The 17,040-nt window shown below is 45.3% G+C and overlaps 1 protein-coding gene across 12 annotated transcripts in view; it reads left to right on the forward strand.

Moving 5' to 3' along the window:
- Positions 1 to 16,330, forward strand: part of LOC134355579 (potassium voltage-gated channel subfamily A member 2-like) — a 74,199-nt gene extending 57,869 nt beyond the window's left edge. For 5 of the 12 annotated variants that reach the window (XM_063065659.1, XM_063065660.1, XM_063065652.1 and 2 more), the window contains 2 exons: positions 7,824 to 7,916; positions 12,734 to 16,330. In XM_063065659.1, the coding sequence (XP_062921729.1) occupies positions 14,457 to 15,956 (1,500 nt within the window). In that variant the 5' untranslated portion in view covers positions 7,824 to 7,916; positions 12,734 to 14,456 and the 3' untranslated portion in view covers positions 15,957 to 16,330. The remainder of the gene's footprint in view (positions 1 to 7,823; positions 7,917 to 12,733) is intronic. The other 7 variants (XM_063065654.1, XM_063065657.1, XM_063065656.1 and 4 more) reach the window with 2 other exon arrangements.
- The last annotated feature ends 710 nt before the right edge of the window (positions 16,331 to 17,040 follow it).

Consider the following 17,040-nt stretch of genomic DNA (forward strand, 5'->3'; position numbering starts at 1 on the left):
AACAGGCCTTTTGGCCCTTCTTGGCTGTGCCGAACCATTTTCTGTCCAGTCCCACTGACCTGCACACGGACCATATCCCTCCATACACCTCCCATCCATGTATCTGTCCAATTTATTCTTAAATGTTAAAAAAGAATCCGCATTTACCACCTCGTCTGGCAGCTCATTCCATACTCCCACCACTCTCTGTGTGAAGAAGCCCTCCCTAATGTTCCCTTTAAACTTTTCCCCCGTCACCCTTAACCCATGTCCTGTAGTTTTTTTCTCCCCCAGCCTCAGTGGAAAAAGCCTGCTTGCATTCACTCTATCTATACCCATCATATTTTTATATTCCTCTATCAAATCTCCCCTCATTCTTCTACGCTCCAGGGAATAAAGTCCTATAGAACCAAAAGATTCTCAACTCTGCCAGGACTCGAAACGTTGAGTGTGTGTCTTCAGGCTCCTGTACCTCCTCCTGATGGTTATAATGAGAAGGGGGCATGTTCTGGGTGGTAGGGGTCAGATTCAGATTTATTTATTTTTGTCATGTGTACGTACATGTTAACATACTGTCAAATATGTCGTTTGTATTAACAACCAACACACCTAAGGAAGTGTTGGGGGCAGCCCACAAGTGTCACCACACACTCTGGCACTAACATAGCATGGCCACGATGGTCACAGAACAATACAAGCACCAACAACAGAACAACAACAGCTAAACAATTCCTCCCTCATACACACACGCACACGCACGCACACACGCACACTCACACACACACACCCACACACACACACATTTACACACCCATATGTGCACACTCACACAGTTACACACCCATATACACAATCACACTCACACTACCACACCCACACACACAGAGCCACATATAGACAATCACACACCCGCACCCATGCACACACATACTCTCACACACGCACGTACACACTCACACACACACACACACCTATATACACACTGACACCTCACGATCACATACACACACACTCACTTACTCCCACACACACTCACATACGCACAGACACAAACACACACACACACCCACACACACATACACACATGCACACATACACACTACCACACACATACAATCACACTTACACACACATTCACACACACACACACACATACACACACACACACACACACATTCACACACACACACACTCACACACACACACATTCACACACACACATTCTCACACACACACACTCACACACACATTCACACACACATTCTCACACACACACACATTCAGGCACACACACACACACACACATACACACACACATTCACACACACACACACACATACACACACACACACACACACATTCACACACACACACACTCACACACACACACATTCACACACACACATTCTCACACACACATTCACACACACATTCTCACACACACACACACACACATTCACACACACACACATTCACACACACACATTCTCACACACACACATTCACATACACATTCACACACACACATTCTCACACACACACACACACACACACACACACTCACTCACTCCTTCAACCCCAAGACAGATCTTCCTTGGCTTCCAGGGGACTCAAACTCACAGACGTTGACCCTTTGACATCCCCAATGGACTCACAGACTCAGGTGTTCAACCACGTCAGTGTCACCTTTTGGTTTCTGTATGTCCATTGCATCCTGCTCCCTCTGGGTCTCACTAGATCTTCTTCACCCACTCTCTCATATGGCCTCCCCGCTTGTTCCCTTTGAACCTTAAGTTATTCCATAACCTCTGTGTCTCCAGCCACTATCTATGCACTCTGCTTTGTGATCAGTGACCTTCTCCACTCTCTCTGGCTCTTTGTCATCCTCTGTACCTCCTCTACCTCACTGTCACAGTCCCTCCACTCCACTTACCGATTCCTGCATGCTCTGAATCTCCCAGGACAGAGATCTCTGCCCTCGCTACCTCACTGTCACAGTCCCTCCACTCCATGCCTCCCAAATCCCACACCCTCTCTGTCCCTACATCTGCCACAAGACAGAGGGGGGTACCTCTCTACCTTTGCCCTCGGTACCTCACTTCCTGCTCGGTGCCACTCCATCTCCATCTGCATACTCTGTGCCTCACTGCTGCTCTCTGCTCCTCTCTTTCATCTCACTTCCTCTGTCTTCTTCATCTCTCTCTCTGTCTATCACTGTCCCTCTCTCTCCCTCTTTCTCTTTGTCTGTGTTTCCCTGTGTCTCTCTCTATTGCTCTCTCTGTTTTTCTTTCTGTTTCCTTCTTTCCCTCCATCTCTGTTTCTCTCTGTTCTTCCTTCTATATCTATCCCTCTCTCTGACTATTTGTCTCTCCCCAGCCCCCTGTCTTGGTCTGTCTGTCTCTCTGCATCTCTCTCTCTGTGTCCTTCTCTCTCTCTCCCTCCCTCCCCCTCTCTCTGTCTCTCTCTGCTTCCTTCTCTTCCTTTCTCTCTCACTCTCTGTCCTTCCCTCTGTCTCCCTCTCTATCTGTCTGTCACTTTCCCTTTTTGTCTCTGTCTGTTGTCTCTATGTTGGTCCCTCTGTCTATTTCTCTCTTTCTCTCTATCCCTCTCCCTGTCCGGCTGTTTGTCTCTCTGCCCCACTCTCTCTCTCTCTCCCTGAATCTCTCCGTTTTCTGGTTTTCTGTGCCTTAATTTAGTATCGGGACAGGATTAATAGTTATCTGGAAGAGATTGCTCTAACTAAGGCAAACCAGTTAGAGGCGATTCCTGTGTACACACATTATTGAAAACGGCAGGACGGCTCGAGAAAGCCATTAATAAGGCAGATTCAGTTCTGTGCACTAAAAAAGGAGGCACAGTGTTAAAGCAGGGAAGTCACACTGAATCTTTATATAATACTCTTACGGCTTCATCTGGAGGAATACTGTTTCATTAACAGAAAGTTACAAGCATCTGAAAGGGGTTCAGGACATGAAACATGACAACAGTTTCGTGGATGTGGTTCTGAAGTTATAGTATAGATTAGAAAGTCATAGCCATAGAGTCAAAGAACACTGCAGAACAGAAACAGTCTCATCGGCCCATCTAGTCCGTGATGAACTGTTAGTCTGCCTCGAGAGGTTGTGACTATTGTTTGAAGGAAAAAGCCTTGCAGGGAGAGTTGATAGAAATCTACACTGGGCCTGTTTCTGTGCTGTATTGCTTGACAACTCTATGACAGAGAGAGGGCTGACTGGCTGTTCAGTTCCCGCTTTCTACAACAGTGACATTATCAGCTTTATGTGTCACGTGTACATGAAAACATACCATGAAATGTGTTGCTTGTGTTAAGCTCAGCTCACAAGTATCTCTACACTACCGACGCCAACATAGTGTGCCCACAACTCACAAACCCTGACCCATACATCTCCAGGATGTGGGAGGACACCAGAGCACACAGAGGAAACCCACACATTCACAGGCAGCTGCAGAATTCTACTACGTGAAGAGTTATATGACAGATATGGCTAGAGGCTTCGGTGGGGGTTGGTGTGTAAGATGGTGGTCGGCTGTGGTGATGGAGTGGGAGAATTGACGTTGTAATGCTGCGCTTGATTGTTGTGGGTGAAAGGCATCAAGAACCAGCACAGCCCGAGGATTGTGCTGGGGGCAGCCTGCAAGTGTTGGTATGCCTCTGGCGCCAACATAGCATGCCCACGACTCACTAACTCTAGCCGTATGTCTTTGGGATGTGGGGGGAAGCCAGAGCCCCAGAGGAAACCCATGCAGTCACTGGGGAGAACACAGAACCTCCTTACAGACAGCGGTGGGAATTCAACACATGAATTTGAGCTGGCACTGTCAAGCACAACACTAACCAAATTTGCCATTTTCAACCCTCCAGAATGCAGAGAATGTTGGTAGACCACAAACCTTAATGCTGTTAATTGGAGATATGTCCTGTAAGATCTCAGGGTGCTGGTCATCATGACCGAGGGAAAAGTTAACTTTTAACTCCGATCATTCTTGCCAGCTCTGTTGTTAAGGTGATTGAGATAGTTTATTTCCTTTGCCCCTATGGCCCACTGATTCTATGCAGTTGCTGGGAGAGATTGACACAGAGGCACAAGCCTCACCATGGAATGGTGACAGCACAAGCTATTCAGATCCAACTCTCTACCAGAGTATCTCTGTAGTCCTATCTACCAGCCCTTCCCCTGCCGCCTTTACTCCACTGTATATACCCTTGTCCACTCTCCCTCCTGGCATTTATCAATGCAAGCAGTAATGGTCCACCTGCCAATCCGCCTCCTCCCTCACCACCATTCAGGGCTGCAAACACTCCTTCCAGGTAAGGCAATACTTCACCTCTAAATCTGTTGAGGTCGTCTACTGCATCCAGTGCTCCCGCTATGGCTTTCTCTACATCAATGAAACCCAACCCAAGTACTTTCGTTCTGTCCAGAACAAGCAGGATTTCCCATTGCCAACCATTTTAATTCCAATCCCCATTCCCATTCCAAAGTGTTGATCCATGGCTTTGCCTATTGCCACAATGAGGCCACTCTCAGCTTGGAGGAACAACAGCTCAAATTCCAATTGGGTAGCTTGTACATCTATAGGAATTTGCTACAGTCTTCAGTGACATACCAAATTTCCTCAGACTCTGGAATCTCCAGTCTCATGTGTCTCCACCACTCTGTACAAATGTCAATTTTACTCTCTATCATACAGCCAACTCTTATGCTCTGTTCCCTTCTCTGCCTCACTCTTTGCCTCTCTCAAACTGATCACCAATCTGAAACTTGGGCAATCTTTTATAGGTGCACAGTGGAGAGTGTACTGTCCAGTTGCATCACAGCCTGGTATGGGAACACTAATGGCATGGAATGAAAAAGTAGTGGATACAGCCTGGTCCTTAACAGGAAAAGCCCTTTCCAACATTGAGCACATCTACTGTTGCAGGAAAGCAGCATCCATCATCAAAGACTGCCATCATCCAGGCCATGCTTTCTTCTCACTGCTGCCTCAGGGGAGGAGGTACAAGAGTCTTAGGTCCCACACCACCAGGTTCAGGAACAGCTATTGAACCAGAGGGGATAACTTCACTCAACTTCAATCAGCCCAACACTGAAATGATTCCACAATCTTTAAGGACTGTACAACTCATCTTCTCAATATATGTGGTTTATTTAATGAGAATCAGAATCAGGTTTAATATCACTGGCATATGTCAGGAGATCTGTTGTCTTTGTGGCAGCAGTACAATGCAAAACATAAAACATAACAAAACCTGTGAACTACAGCAAGTATATACAGTATATATTTAATAGTTAAATGAAATAAGTAGTGCAAAAAAAGTAATGAGGTCATATTCATGGGTTAAATGTCCATTCAGAAATCAGATGTCAGATGGGAAGAATCTATTCCTGAATCGTTGAGTGTGTGCATTCAGGCTCCTGTACCTCCTTCCTGGTGGTAACAATGAGAAGAGGGCATGTCCTGGGTGATGGGGTCCTTTGATGGATGTCACCTTTTTGAGGCATTGTTCCTTGAAGATGTTCTGGATGCTACAGAGGCTAGTGCCCATGATGGAGCTGAGTGAGTTCACAACTTTCTGCAGCTTCTTTTGATCCTGTGTAGTAGACACCCCAGTACTGGACAGTGATGCAGCTAGTTAGAATGCTCTCCACAGTACAGCTGTAGAAATTTGCGAGTGTCTTTGGTGACATGCCAAATCTCTTTAAACTTCTAATAATATATAGCCACTTTCATGCCTTCTTTGTAACTGTATTGATATATTGGGCCCAGGATAGATCTTTAGAGATATTGACTCCCAGGAACTTGAAATTGCTCACTCTCTCCACTTCTGATCCCTGTGTGAAGACTGGTGTGTCTTCCCTCATCTTACCCTTTCTGAAGTCACTGATGTTGAATGCAAGGTTGTTGCTGTGACACCATATCTCCCACCTGTATGGCTTCTTGTCGCCATCTGAAATTCTGCCAATAGTTATGTTGACAGCAAATTTACAGATAGCACTTGAACTGTGCCTAGCTACACAGTCGTAAGTGTAGAGAGAGCAGAACAGTGAGCTAAGCACACATCCTTGAGATGCACCAGTGTTGATTGCCAGTGAGGTGGAGAGGTATGAAGGATGAGGTCTCCGGGGACTTGGAGGCACACGATACAATAGGCCGTAGTCAACATGGTTTGCTGAAGGGAAAACCTTGTCCAACAAATCTGTCGGAATTCTTTGAAGGAACAACAAGCAAGGTAGACAAAGGAACATCAGTTGATGTTGTGTACTTGAATTTTCAGAGGCCTTTGATAAGGTGCCACACATGAGGCAGCTTACAAGCTACGAGTCCATATTATAGGAATGATTCTAGCATGGATAAAGTAGTGGCTGATTGCTAGGAGACAAAGAAAGGAAATAAAGGGGGCCTCTTCTGATTGGCTGCCAGTGACCAGTGTGTTCCACAGAGGTCTGTGTTGGGGCTGATTCTTCTTACGTTATATGTCAATGATTTGAATGATAGAATTGATGGCTTTGTTGCAAAGTTTGCAGATGATCTGAAAATAGGTGGAGAGGCAGGTAGTTTGAGAGGCTACAGAAGGACTTAGACAAATTAGGACAATGGGCAAAGAAGTGGCAGATGGAATACAGAGTTAGGAAGTGTAAGATCATACACTTTGGTAGAAGAAATGAAAGGGTTGACTATTTTCTAAATGGAGAGAAAATATAAAAAAAACTGAGGTGCAAAGGGACTTGAAAATCCCTGTGCAGGATTCCCTAAAAGTTAATTTGTAGGTTGAGTCTGTGGTGAGGAAGGCAAATGCAATGTTAGGATTCATTTCAAGAGGACAGAATATAAAAACAAGGATGTGATGTTGAAACTTTATAAAGCACTGCTGAGGCCTCACTTGGAGAATTTTGAGCCCTTTATCTTAGAAAGGATGTGCTGAAACTGGAGAGGTTTCAAAGAAGGTTCACACAAATGATTCCAGGGTTGAATGGAAGAGTGATATGAAGAGTGTTTCATATGAAGAGTCGTATGAAAAGTGCTTAAAGGCTCTGGGCCTGTATTCACTAGAATTCAGAAGAATGAAGGGTAACCTTATTGAAACCAATGGAATGGCGAAAGGCCTTGATAGAGTGAATGTGGAGAGGATGTTTCTATGGTGGGAGAGTCTAAGACCAGAGGACACAGTCTCAGAATAGAGATGCGTCCTTTCAGAACAGAGATGAGGAGGAATTTCTTTAGCCAGAAAGTGGTGAATCTGTGGAATTCTTTGCCACAGGCAGCTGTGGAGGCCAAGACTTCATGTATAATTAAGGCAGAGGTTGATAGATTCTTCATTGGTCAGGGCATGAAGGGATATGGGGAAAAGGCAGGAGACTGGGGCGGAGAGGAAAATTGGATCAGCCATGATGAAATAGCAGAGCAGACTCAATGGGCCAAATGGCCTAATTCTGCTCCTGTATCTTATGGTCTTGTGGTCGTATTTCTGATCCTCACAGACTAATGGTGAGGAAGTCAAGGATCCAGTTGCCAGGGAAGGTACAGAGGCCTTGGTTTTGGAGCTCTTTGATCAGACTGTTAAATGCTGAGTTGTAGTCAATAAACAGTACCTTAACATAAGCATTAGCGTTGTCCAGGTGATCCAAGGCTGCATGCACAGCCTATGATATCACACCTACTGTAGATCTATGGTGGCGATAGGCAAATTGTGGTGGATCCAGGTCCTTGCTGAGATCTTTCAAAGTACTTCATCACCATAGATGTAGTGCTTCTGGATATAGTTGTTAAGGCAGCTCACACTGCTCTTCTTGGGAACTGGTATAATTGTTGCCATTTTGAAGCAGGTGGGAACTTCCGAGAGTGGCAATGCTAGACTGAAGATGTCTTTGAACACACCCGCCAGTTGGTTGGTACAGGTTTCCGAGCCCTACCAGGTACTTATTATTATTTATTTATTATTACTATTTCTGCTTTTCATTTTGTATTTGTACAGTCTTTTGCACACTGGTTGTTTTGTCCTTCTCTGTTGTGTGCAGTCCCCACTGGTCCTGTTGTGTTTCTTGTATTTACTGTGAATGCCTCCAAGAAAATGAAAGTGAGGTGACATATATGTACTTTGATAATAAATTTACTTTGAAATTAACTTGAACTTTTTATTGATCTTTCTACTTCTGACACTCTCTCTACACTCGTGCTTATTTCTACATTCTCCATCATTCTCTGCATCTTCTCTGCCCCTCTTCACGATCGTTATACTCTTCTTTACTCCGTGTTCCCTGTTATCGTCTGTCCATCTATGTTTTGGTTTAGTTTATCATCCTATGTACAAGGTATAGCGAAAAGTTTGTTTTACCGACTGTTCATACAGATCAAATCATTAAGCAGAATAAAGTGTAAAAGCTACCAAAAGAGTGCAGTGCAGGTAAACAATAAAGTGCAAGATCATAATGAAGTAGATTGTGAGGCCAAGAGTCCATTTTATTGTACAAGAGGTGTATTCAAGAGTCTGATAACAGTGGGCTAGAAGCTGTCCTTGAAACTGGTGGTATGTGCTTTCAGGCTTTTGTATCTTCTGTCCTATGGGAGAGGGGAGACGAGAGAATCTCTGGGGTGGGTGGAGTCTCTAATTATGCTGGCTGCTTTACTGAGGCAGTCAGAACTGTAGACAGTGTCCATAGAGGGAAGCCCGATTACTGTGATGTGCTGAACTGTGTCCACAACTCTATGAAATTCCTTGCGGCCATACCAAGCCATGGTGCATCCAAACAGATGCATCAATAAATGTTGGTAAGGGTCAACAGGGACATGGTGAATTTCTTTATCCTCCTGAGGAAGTAGAGGCATTGGTGAGCTTTCTTGGCAGTGACGTCAGAGTGGTTAGACCAGGACAGACAATTGGTGATGTTCGTACCTAGGATCTTGAAGCTCTCAACCACTGATGTAGACAGGAGCATGAGCACTGCCCCCTTTCGGAAGTCAGTGACCTTGCTGACAGTAAAGGAAAGGGTGCTGTTGTGACATCAGGTCATTAAGCTCTCTATCTCCTTCCTGTACTCCTGTTCATCTGGTTTGAGAATCAGCCCATTACGGTGGTAATATCTGCAAACCTCTATGTAGGTGGGGCTGAAGCAGAATGTAGCCAAGCAGTTGTGAGTGTGTCTCTCACCATCATTTTTATATAGAATAGAAGGACTTCCCTTTAGAAAAGAGATGAGAAGGAATTTCTTCAACCAGAGGGTAGTGAATCTGTGGAATTATCACAGATGGCTATGGAGGCCGACTGATTAAAGCGGAGGGTGATAGATTCTTTATTAGTTAAAGCGGAGGGTTTATTTATTAGGTTCTTTATTAGTCAGGGCATAAAAGGTGACAGGGAGAAGGCAGGAGAATAGGTTTGAGAACGATAATAAATCAGCCGATGAAATGGCGGAGCAGACTCAATGGGCCAAATGGCCTGATTCTGCTCCTATGTCTTATGGTCTTATAAGGTAGTGCTTTGTATTCCTGTTTTTCTCTCTCCAGCAGCTGTCTCCCATCTCTACACTCCCCTCCTTTCACTTCCCTCCATCTTTTGCAAAGCATGCAAAATGCTGGAGGAACTCAGCAGGTCAGGCGACATCGGTGAAGAGGAATAAACAGTCGATGGTTTGGTCCGAGACCCTTCATCAGGACTGGAGAGAGGGGGGAAGGGGGAAGAAGAAGTCCATCTGCCACCTTTGGCCTCCTTCTCTCATTTTTCATTCCCTATTCTGGTTCCCCCCTCACCCCGCTCTTAACCTCACCTGTCCATCACCCTTCCCTTTCTCTCATGGTCTACTCTCCTCTCCTTGTTCTTTGACCATTTAATTTTTTGCACAAATCCCTCCCAGCTTCTTCCTTCATCTCCCACCCAGCTACCTTCCTCCTGATGAAGGGTCTCGGCCTGGTACTTTGAGAATTACACAAATGGCAAGGTGGCAGCAAACAAGCATTTCAAGATCAAAGATCAGCTTTACTTGTCACTTGTACATCGAAACACACAGTGAAATGTGTCATTTGCATCAATGTCCATCACAGTCCAAGGATGTGCTGGGGGAAGCATGCAAGTGTCGTCACACTTCCAGCGCTAATACACCATGCCCACAAATTACTAACCCTAATCAATACATCTCTGGGATGTGGGAAGAAACTGGAAACCATGTGATCACTGGGAGAATGTTCAAACTCTTACAGATGGCGACAGGAATTGAACCCCGATCTTAAACGCATCTGTTAATTTCAATTCCTGTCATTAAGACTAACCCTCCAGAAAAATAAAGAAACTTTTAACTAATGTCTTGAACTTAAATTCCTCAGATAGGATCTAAACTTGCATCTCTGAATCAACAGTCTAGAGCTTGACTGCTCATTGTAACTTAAACCTACTTCCTAATCCTCTATTCTTCAAATTTCTTTCTCTTCCCCCTTTATCTGCCAACCTATTCCTTGCTTCCCCTTGTTCTGCTCCCCATCCATCCATTTTCTGCCGCCTCATTATAGGAAGGATATGGAAGCTTTAGAGAGGGTGCAGAGATTCGCCAGGATGCTGCCTAGATTACAGAACATGTCTTATGAAGATAGGCTCACTGAGATTGGGCAGAGGTGACTTAACAAAAAGTGCACAAGATGATAAGAGACATAGATCGAGTGGGCAGCCAGGGACCTTTCCCAGGGCTAATACCAGAGGGCATAATTTTAAGGTGACTGGAGGAAAGTAAAGGGGGGATGTCAGAGGTAAGTTCTTTACACAGGGAGTGGTGGGTGCATGGAACGCTTTGCCAAGGGTTTTGGTCACAGATACATTAGGGCAATTTAAGAGAATTATAGATAGGCATGTGGACAAAAGAATAATGGAGGACCACCTAGGAGGGGAAGGTCAGGTTGATCTTAGAGTAGGTTAAGAGGTCAGCACAATATCATGACCCTTCCCTCCTACATAGTTCTTTGGTGGCCATGTCATAGGAAGGGTCAGATTGACTTTGGAGTAAGTTAAAAGGTTGACACAACATTATGGGCCGAAGGGCCTGTACTGTACTGTTCTATGTTCTTTAGCCTACCTGTTTTCTATCTTCTTTAACTCTGATTCATTCCCTTTTTTAGTCTTCCAATTCCACTCTCCTTCACTATCTCCTATAAAATACACTCAGTGGCCGCCTTGTACGGTACCTTACAAATTGGCCACTGAGTGTATAGAAACCATAGAAAAATTACAGCACAGAAACAGGCCTTTTGGCCCTTCTTGGCTGTGCTGAACTATTTTCTGCCTAATCCCACTGACCTGCACACGGACCATATCTCTCCATACACCTCCCATCCACGTATCTGTCCAATTTATTCTTAAATGTTAAAAAAGAACCCACATTTACCACCTCGTCTGGCAGCTCATTCCATACTCCCACCACTCTCTGTGTGAAGAAGCCCCCCCCCATGTTCCCTTTAAACTTTTCCCCCCTCACCCTTAACCCATGTCCTCTGGTTTTTTTTTCTCCCCTTGCCTCAGTGGAAAAAGCCTGCTTGCATTCACTCTATCTATACCCATCATAATTTTATATACCTCTATCAAATCTCCCCTCATTCTTCTACGCTCCAGGGAATAAAGTCCTAACCTATTCAACCTTTCTCTGTAACTGAGTTTCTCAAGTCCTGGCAACATCCTTGTAAACCTTCTCTGCACTCTTTCAACCTTATTAATATCCTTCCTGTAATTTGGTGACCAAAACTGAACACAATACTCCAGATTCAGCCTCACCAATGCCTTATACAACCTCATCATAACATTCCAGCTCTTATACTCAATACTTTGATTAATAAAGGCCAATGTGCCAAAAGCTCTCTTTATGACCCTATCTACCTGTGACGCCACTTTTGGGGAATTTTGTATCTGTATTCCCAGATCCCTCTGTTCGACTGCACTCCTCAGTGCCTTACCATTAACCCTGTATGTTCTACCTTGGTTTGTCCTTCCAAAGTGCAATACTTCACACTTGTCTGTATTAAACTCCATCTGCCATTTTTCAGCCCATTTTTCCAGCTGGTCCAAGTCCCTCTGCAGGCTCTGAAAACCTTCCTCACTGTCCACTACACCTCCAATCTTTGTATCATCAGCAAATTTGCTGATCCAATTTACCACATTATCATCCAGATCATTGATATAGATGACAAATAACAATGGACCCAGCACTGATCCCTGTGGCACACCACTAGTCACAGGCCTCCACTCTGAGAAGCAATTCTCTACCACCACTTTCTGGCTTCTTCCATCGAGCCAATGTCTAATCCAATTTACCACCTCTCCACGTATACCTCGCGACTGAACTTTCCTAACTAACCTCCCATGTGGGACCTTGTCAAAGTCCTTACTGAAGTCCATGTCGACAACATCCACTGCCTTCCCTTCATCCACTTTCCTGGTAACCTCCTCGAAAAACTCCAATAGATTGGTCAAACATGACCTACCACCTACCTACCAAATGGTTGTCATTTTCTGCTGCTGCTGTCCACCCACTTAAAAGTCACTTAGATCGCATTTCTTTCCCATTCTGATATTTGGTCTAAACATCAAATGAACCTCTTGACCATGTCTGTGTGCTTTTATTGCATTGAGTTGCTGCCACATGATTGGCTGATTAGATATTTGCATTAACAAGTAGTGGTTCAGGTCGACCTAATAAAGTGGCCACTGTGTGGCAGATGGAACGAGTAATGTTCTTTCTCTCTTCCTGTTTTAATTTAGGTTCCATCTAGATTCTCCTGAGCACAAGCTACTGCTTTAAGTAGGTGTTCTGCTGCTTTGGAAGTTTCTGCTACAGCACTGAGCTGGATGAGTCAGGACGTCTTCTGTCACAACATCTCAAATGCACAAGCAGTTTCTCCATCGCTGCTTTTGTGGGAAATAATTCTGGGCATTAAAAGTAAATCAGAAAGGAGGAGCCTGCTAGCCAATATAGACTACTTACTCCACAAATTTCAGAACTCAAGCACTTGCAAATCCATTCATTTCAGGAGCTTCTAGCAACAGGAATCTCTGGAATCCACTGGCTCACTGTCCCTGCGAGACACTAGTTTTAGAATTTGCGAAATTCAGGAACCAGAACTCCAAAATTCATTAAGGACCACATGGACAAGTTAACTGCAGAGTTCACCACTTTCTGGGATCCATGAATCTCAGAAGTTATTAACTCCACAGTCTATCAAAGGCATTAGCCACCAAGTGCTATATTGACTACTTCCGGGAGTATTGAACTCTCTAACTCCAGGTCTAACAGTCTTCAAGATCCACATATTCCAAAAGCTACAAACTGTGAGATCCAGCAGCCATTGAGTCCAGGTTGTGGTAACTCATGAAGCCAAAAAAATCCAGGAACCACTGAGACCCAGATTTACTAATATCCCCAGACTTCAGGATCTACGAACATGTAGATCCTCAATCTCCAGGATCCACCACCTACAATATTCACCAACTCTGAGATCTACCAGCTGTGGGTCCACATATTACAAGTATCTTCGAACTTAGTCACTACATCCAACATCTGTAGCCACAGATTTCAAAAACTCTTGCAATGACTCAATGACTCTAGAGTATTCTAATATCCATAAACTATAACATCCACTAACTTTGGGTTGTACAAACCAGAATCAGCTACTTGCTTCATTGAATCCCAGCAGCAACAAGCAGAATTCATCAGCTCTAGCACCCAGAATCGATTTTTATCTCTGGTATCATTTAACTGCAGTAAGTACTGACACTGCCATCTCCAGCTCCAGAAACCACTAACGAGATATTCCAAAACAAAGATGCAGGGGACAGAAACAGCCAGAACAGAAAGTTACAAGTTTCACTAACTATAAGAACTAACAAGCAAAAGATCTGCTAACTAAAGGATTGACTAAGACCCGGCACTGTACAGTAGAACTCAGCAATCTGGGTTCAATTCGTGTCGCTGGCTGTAAGGAATTTGCATGTTCTCCCCGTGACTGTGTGGGTTTCTTCCAGGTGCTCCAGTTTTCTCCCACGTTCTAAAGACATATAGGTTAGTCGGTTAATTGGTCACTTGGGTGTGGGCTCGTTAGGCCAGGAGGATCTGTTACTGTGCTGTATCACTAAAACAAGACACACAAACCCACAATTGTGAGATCTACTATAATACATGTTCTACTGCTCAAACCATTAGCTCTGGAATGCATTAATTGCAGGACACACCTACCAAAATATCCAAGATCCACTATTCCCTTATAAGTTGGGATCAATGAAATCCACTGCCTCCACTATCCAACAATAGCAAGACTGAATGACTCTAGAATCCACAGGCTCACCTCCCACTAAGAATTCAGGTAATTATAGTTGAGATACAAAATATCCCAGCAATCCCAGTCACCAGGAGAATTAGAACACAACTTTTGAATTCAGCAGTGTTTCCCAGCTCCCCAGTGAGAGAAACGTGAGGCCCACCAGCAACATGACGGTGGCCCAGGGGGACAATGTGGACGAGCTGGCAGCCCTCCCAGTCCAGAACCAGGACTTGTATGGGCTGGAGCAAAATCACGAATGCTGTGAGAGGGTGGTGATCAACATCTCGGGCCTGCGGTTCGAGACTCAGCTGAGGACTTTGGCCCAGTTCCCTGATACCCTGCTTGGGGACCCCAAGAAGAGGATGGGCTACTTTGATCCCCTGAGGAATGAGTACTTCTTCGACAGGAACCGGCCAAGTTTCGACGCCATTCTGTACTACTACCAGTCGGGGGGGAGACTGCGCAGACCCGTCAACGTGCCCCTAGACATCTTTGCAGAGGAGATACGATTCTACGAGCTTGGAGAGGAGGCCATGGAGATGTTCCGGGAGGACGAAGGCTTCATCAAGGAAGAGGAGCGGCCCTTACCGGAGAATGAGTTCCAACGGCAGATCTGGCTGCTCTTCGAGTACCCCGAGAGCTCAGGCCCGGCCCGAGTCATCGCCATCATGTCCGTTGTGGTCATCCTCATCTCTATTGTCAGCTTCTGCCTGGAGACACTCCCCGTCTTCAGGGACGACAAGGAAAATCCAGCCGGGGGTCAGCCCCATTATAGCAATGAGACAACTCCCTATCACGCTCCGAGCTTTGCTGACCCCTTCTTCATTGTCGAGACCCTCTGCATCATCTGGTTCTCATTTGAGTTTCTTGTCCGGCTGTTCGCCTGCCCCAGCAAGCCCACCTTCTTCAGGAACATCATGAACATCATTGACATCGTGGCCATCACACCCTACTTCATCACCCTGGGCACTGAGCTGGCTGCACAACAACAACAGCAGCAGCAGGCAGGCAATGGGCAACAGCAGGGGCAGCAGGCCATGTCTCTGGCCATTCTGAGGGTCATTCGTCTGGTCCGTGTCTTCCGCATATTCAAGCTGTCCAGGCACTCCAAGGGCCTGCAGATCCTCGGGCAGACACTGAAGGCCAGCATGAGGGAGCTGGGCCTCCTCATCTTCTTCCTCTTCATCGGCGTCATCCTCTTCTCCAGCGCCGTCTACTTTGCCGAGGCCGATGAGGCCAGCTCCTTCTTCGACAGCATCCCTGACGCCTTCTGGTGGGCCGTGGTGTCCATGACCACGGTGGGCTATGGGGACATGTACCCCGTCACCATCGGCGGCAAGATGGTGGGTTCCCTCTGCGCCATCGCCGGCGTGTTGACCATCGCGCTGCCCGTGCCCGTCATCGTCTCCAACTTCAACTACTTCTACCACCGGGAGACGGAGAACGAGGAGCAGGCACAGTACCTACACGTGAGGAGCTGCCCCACCATCCCATCCGTCACTGACCTGAAGAGGAGCAACAGCGCCTCAAGCATCTGCAAGTCGGAGTACAACCAGGAGGGGGCGCCGTGCACCCGGCAACCCCCCGACCACAACCTCCACAATGACAATTGCACTTTATCCAACCCCAACTACGTCAACATCACCAAGATGCGGAGCGACGTGTGAGCAGGTCGCAGACATTGGCCCCTCCTCCTCTCTTTAGTTTATAGCTTGCTTTGCGTGTCAGTCCATGTGGCTCCTAGTACTTGTTTTAGAGTATTAAACATTCACATGGTAACTATGTTCCTTTAAACCCTTCCCGACACATTCCATCACCCTCCACTCGGGGAAATATACTATTAACTTTAGAGAAAGCCAAAAAAAAATAGAAGAATCCTGCATGTGACAACTATAATGAGTAACAAAACTCGAGAATACCGACGGAATCCTTTACTGGAATGGCCTAGTTCAACTTATTTATCTAAATACCACATTTACACAATGGGTAATTTAATCTCCCTGCCTGCTAATACATCCAATCACTAAAGTTAAAACACAAGTTACACGTGGTCATTGTTGTCTCAATCATTTCTTTCCTTGTCAGAAGAGGATACCTAAAGTGTTTACAAATATATAAAAAGCAAAAGAGAGTTCAAAGTGGATATTGGACCACTGGAAACTGATGCTGGACATGTAGTAATAGGGACCAAAGAAATGGCAGATGAACTTCATAAGAATTTTTCATCAATCTTCACTGTGGAAGACATGAGCAGTGTGCCAAAAATTCAAGAGTATCAGGGACAAAAGTGAGTGTAGTTGCTATTACCAAGGAGAAGGTGCTTGGGAAGTTGAAAGGTCTGAAGGTAGATAGCTCACCTGGACCAGATGAACTACACTTCAATGTTCTGAAAGGTCTGAAGGTAGATAGTTCACCTGGACCAGATGAACTACCCCTCAATGTTCTGAAAGAGGTAGTTGAAGAGATTGTGGTGGATCCATAATGATCTTTCATGTTCACTAGATTCTGGAATGGTTGTGGAGGAATGGAAAATTGCAAATGTCACTCTACATGTTAAGAAGGAAATGGGGACAGAAGAAAGGAAGTTATAGCCTGGCTTCAGTGGTTGCGATGATGTTAGATACCATTATTAAGGATGAGTTTTCCAGGTACTTGGAGGCACATGAGGCACATGTCAAAGTTTTCTTAACGGGAAATTTTGCCTGACAAATCTGTTGGAAATCTTCAAGGGCGAGTCAATGGATATTGCTT

The sequence above is a fragment of the Mobula hypostoma genome, chromosome 13, assembly GCF_963921235.1.
Source record: "Mobula hypostoma chromosome 13, sMobHyp1.1, whole genome shotgun sequence".
Classification (NCBI taxonomy): Eukaryota; Metazoa; Chordata; class Chondrichthyes; order Myliobatiformes; family Myliobatidae; genus Mobula; species Mobula hypostoma.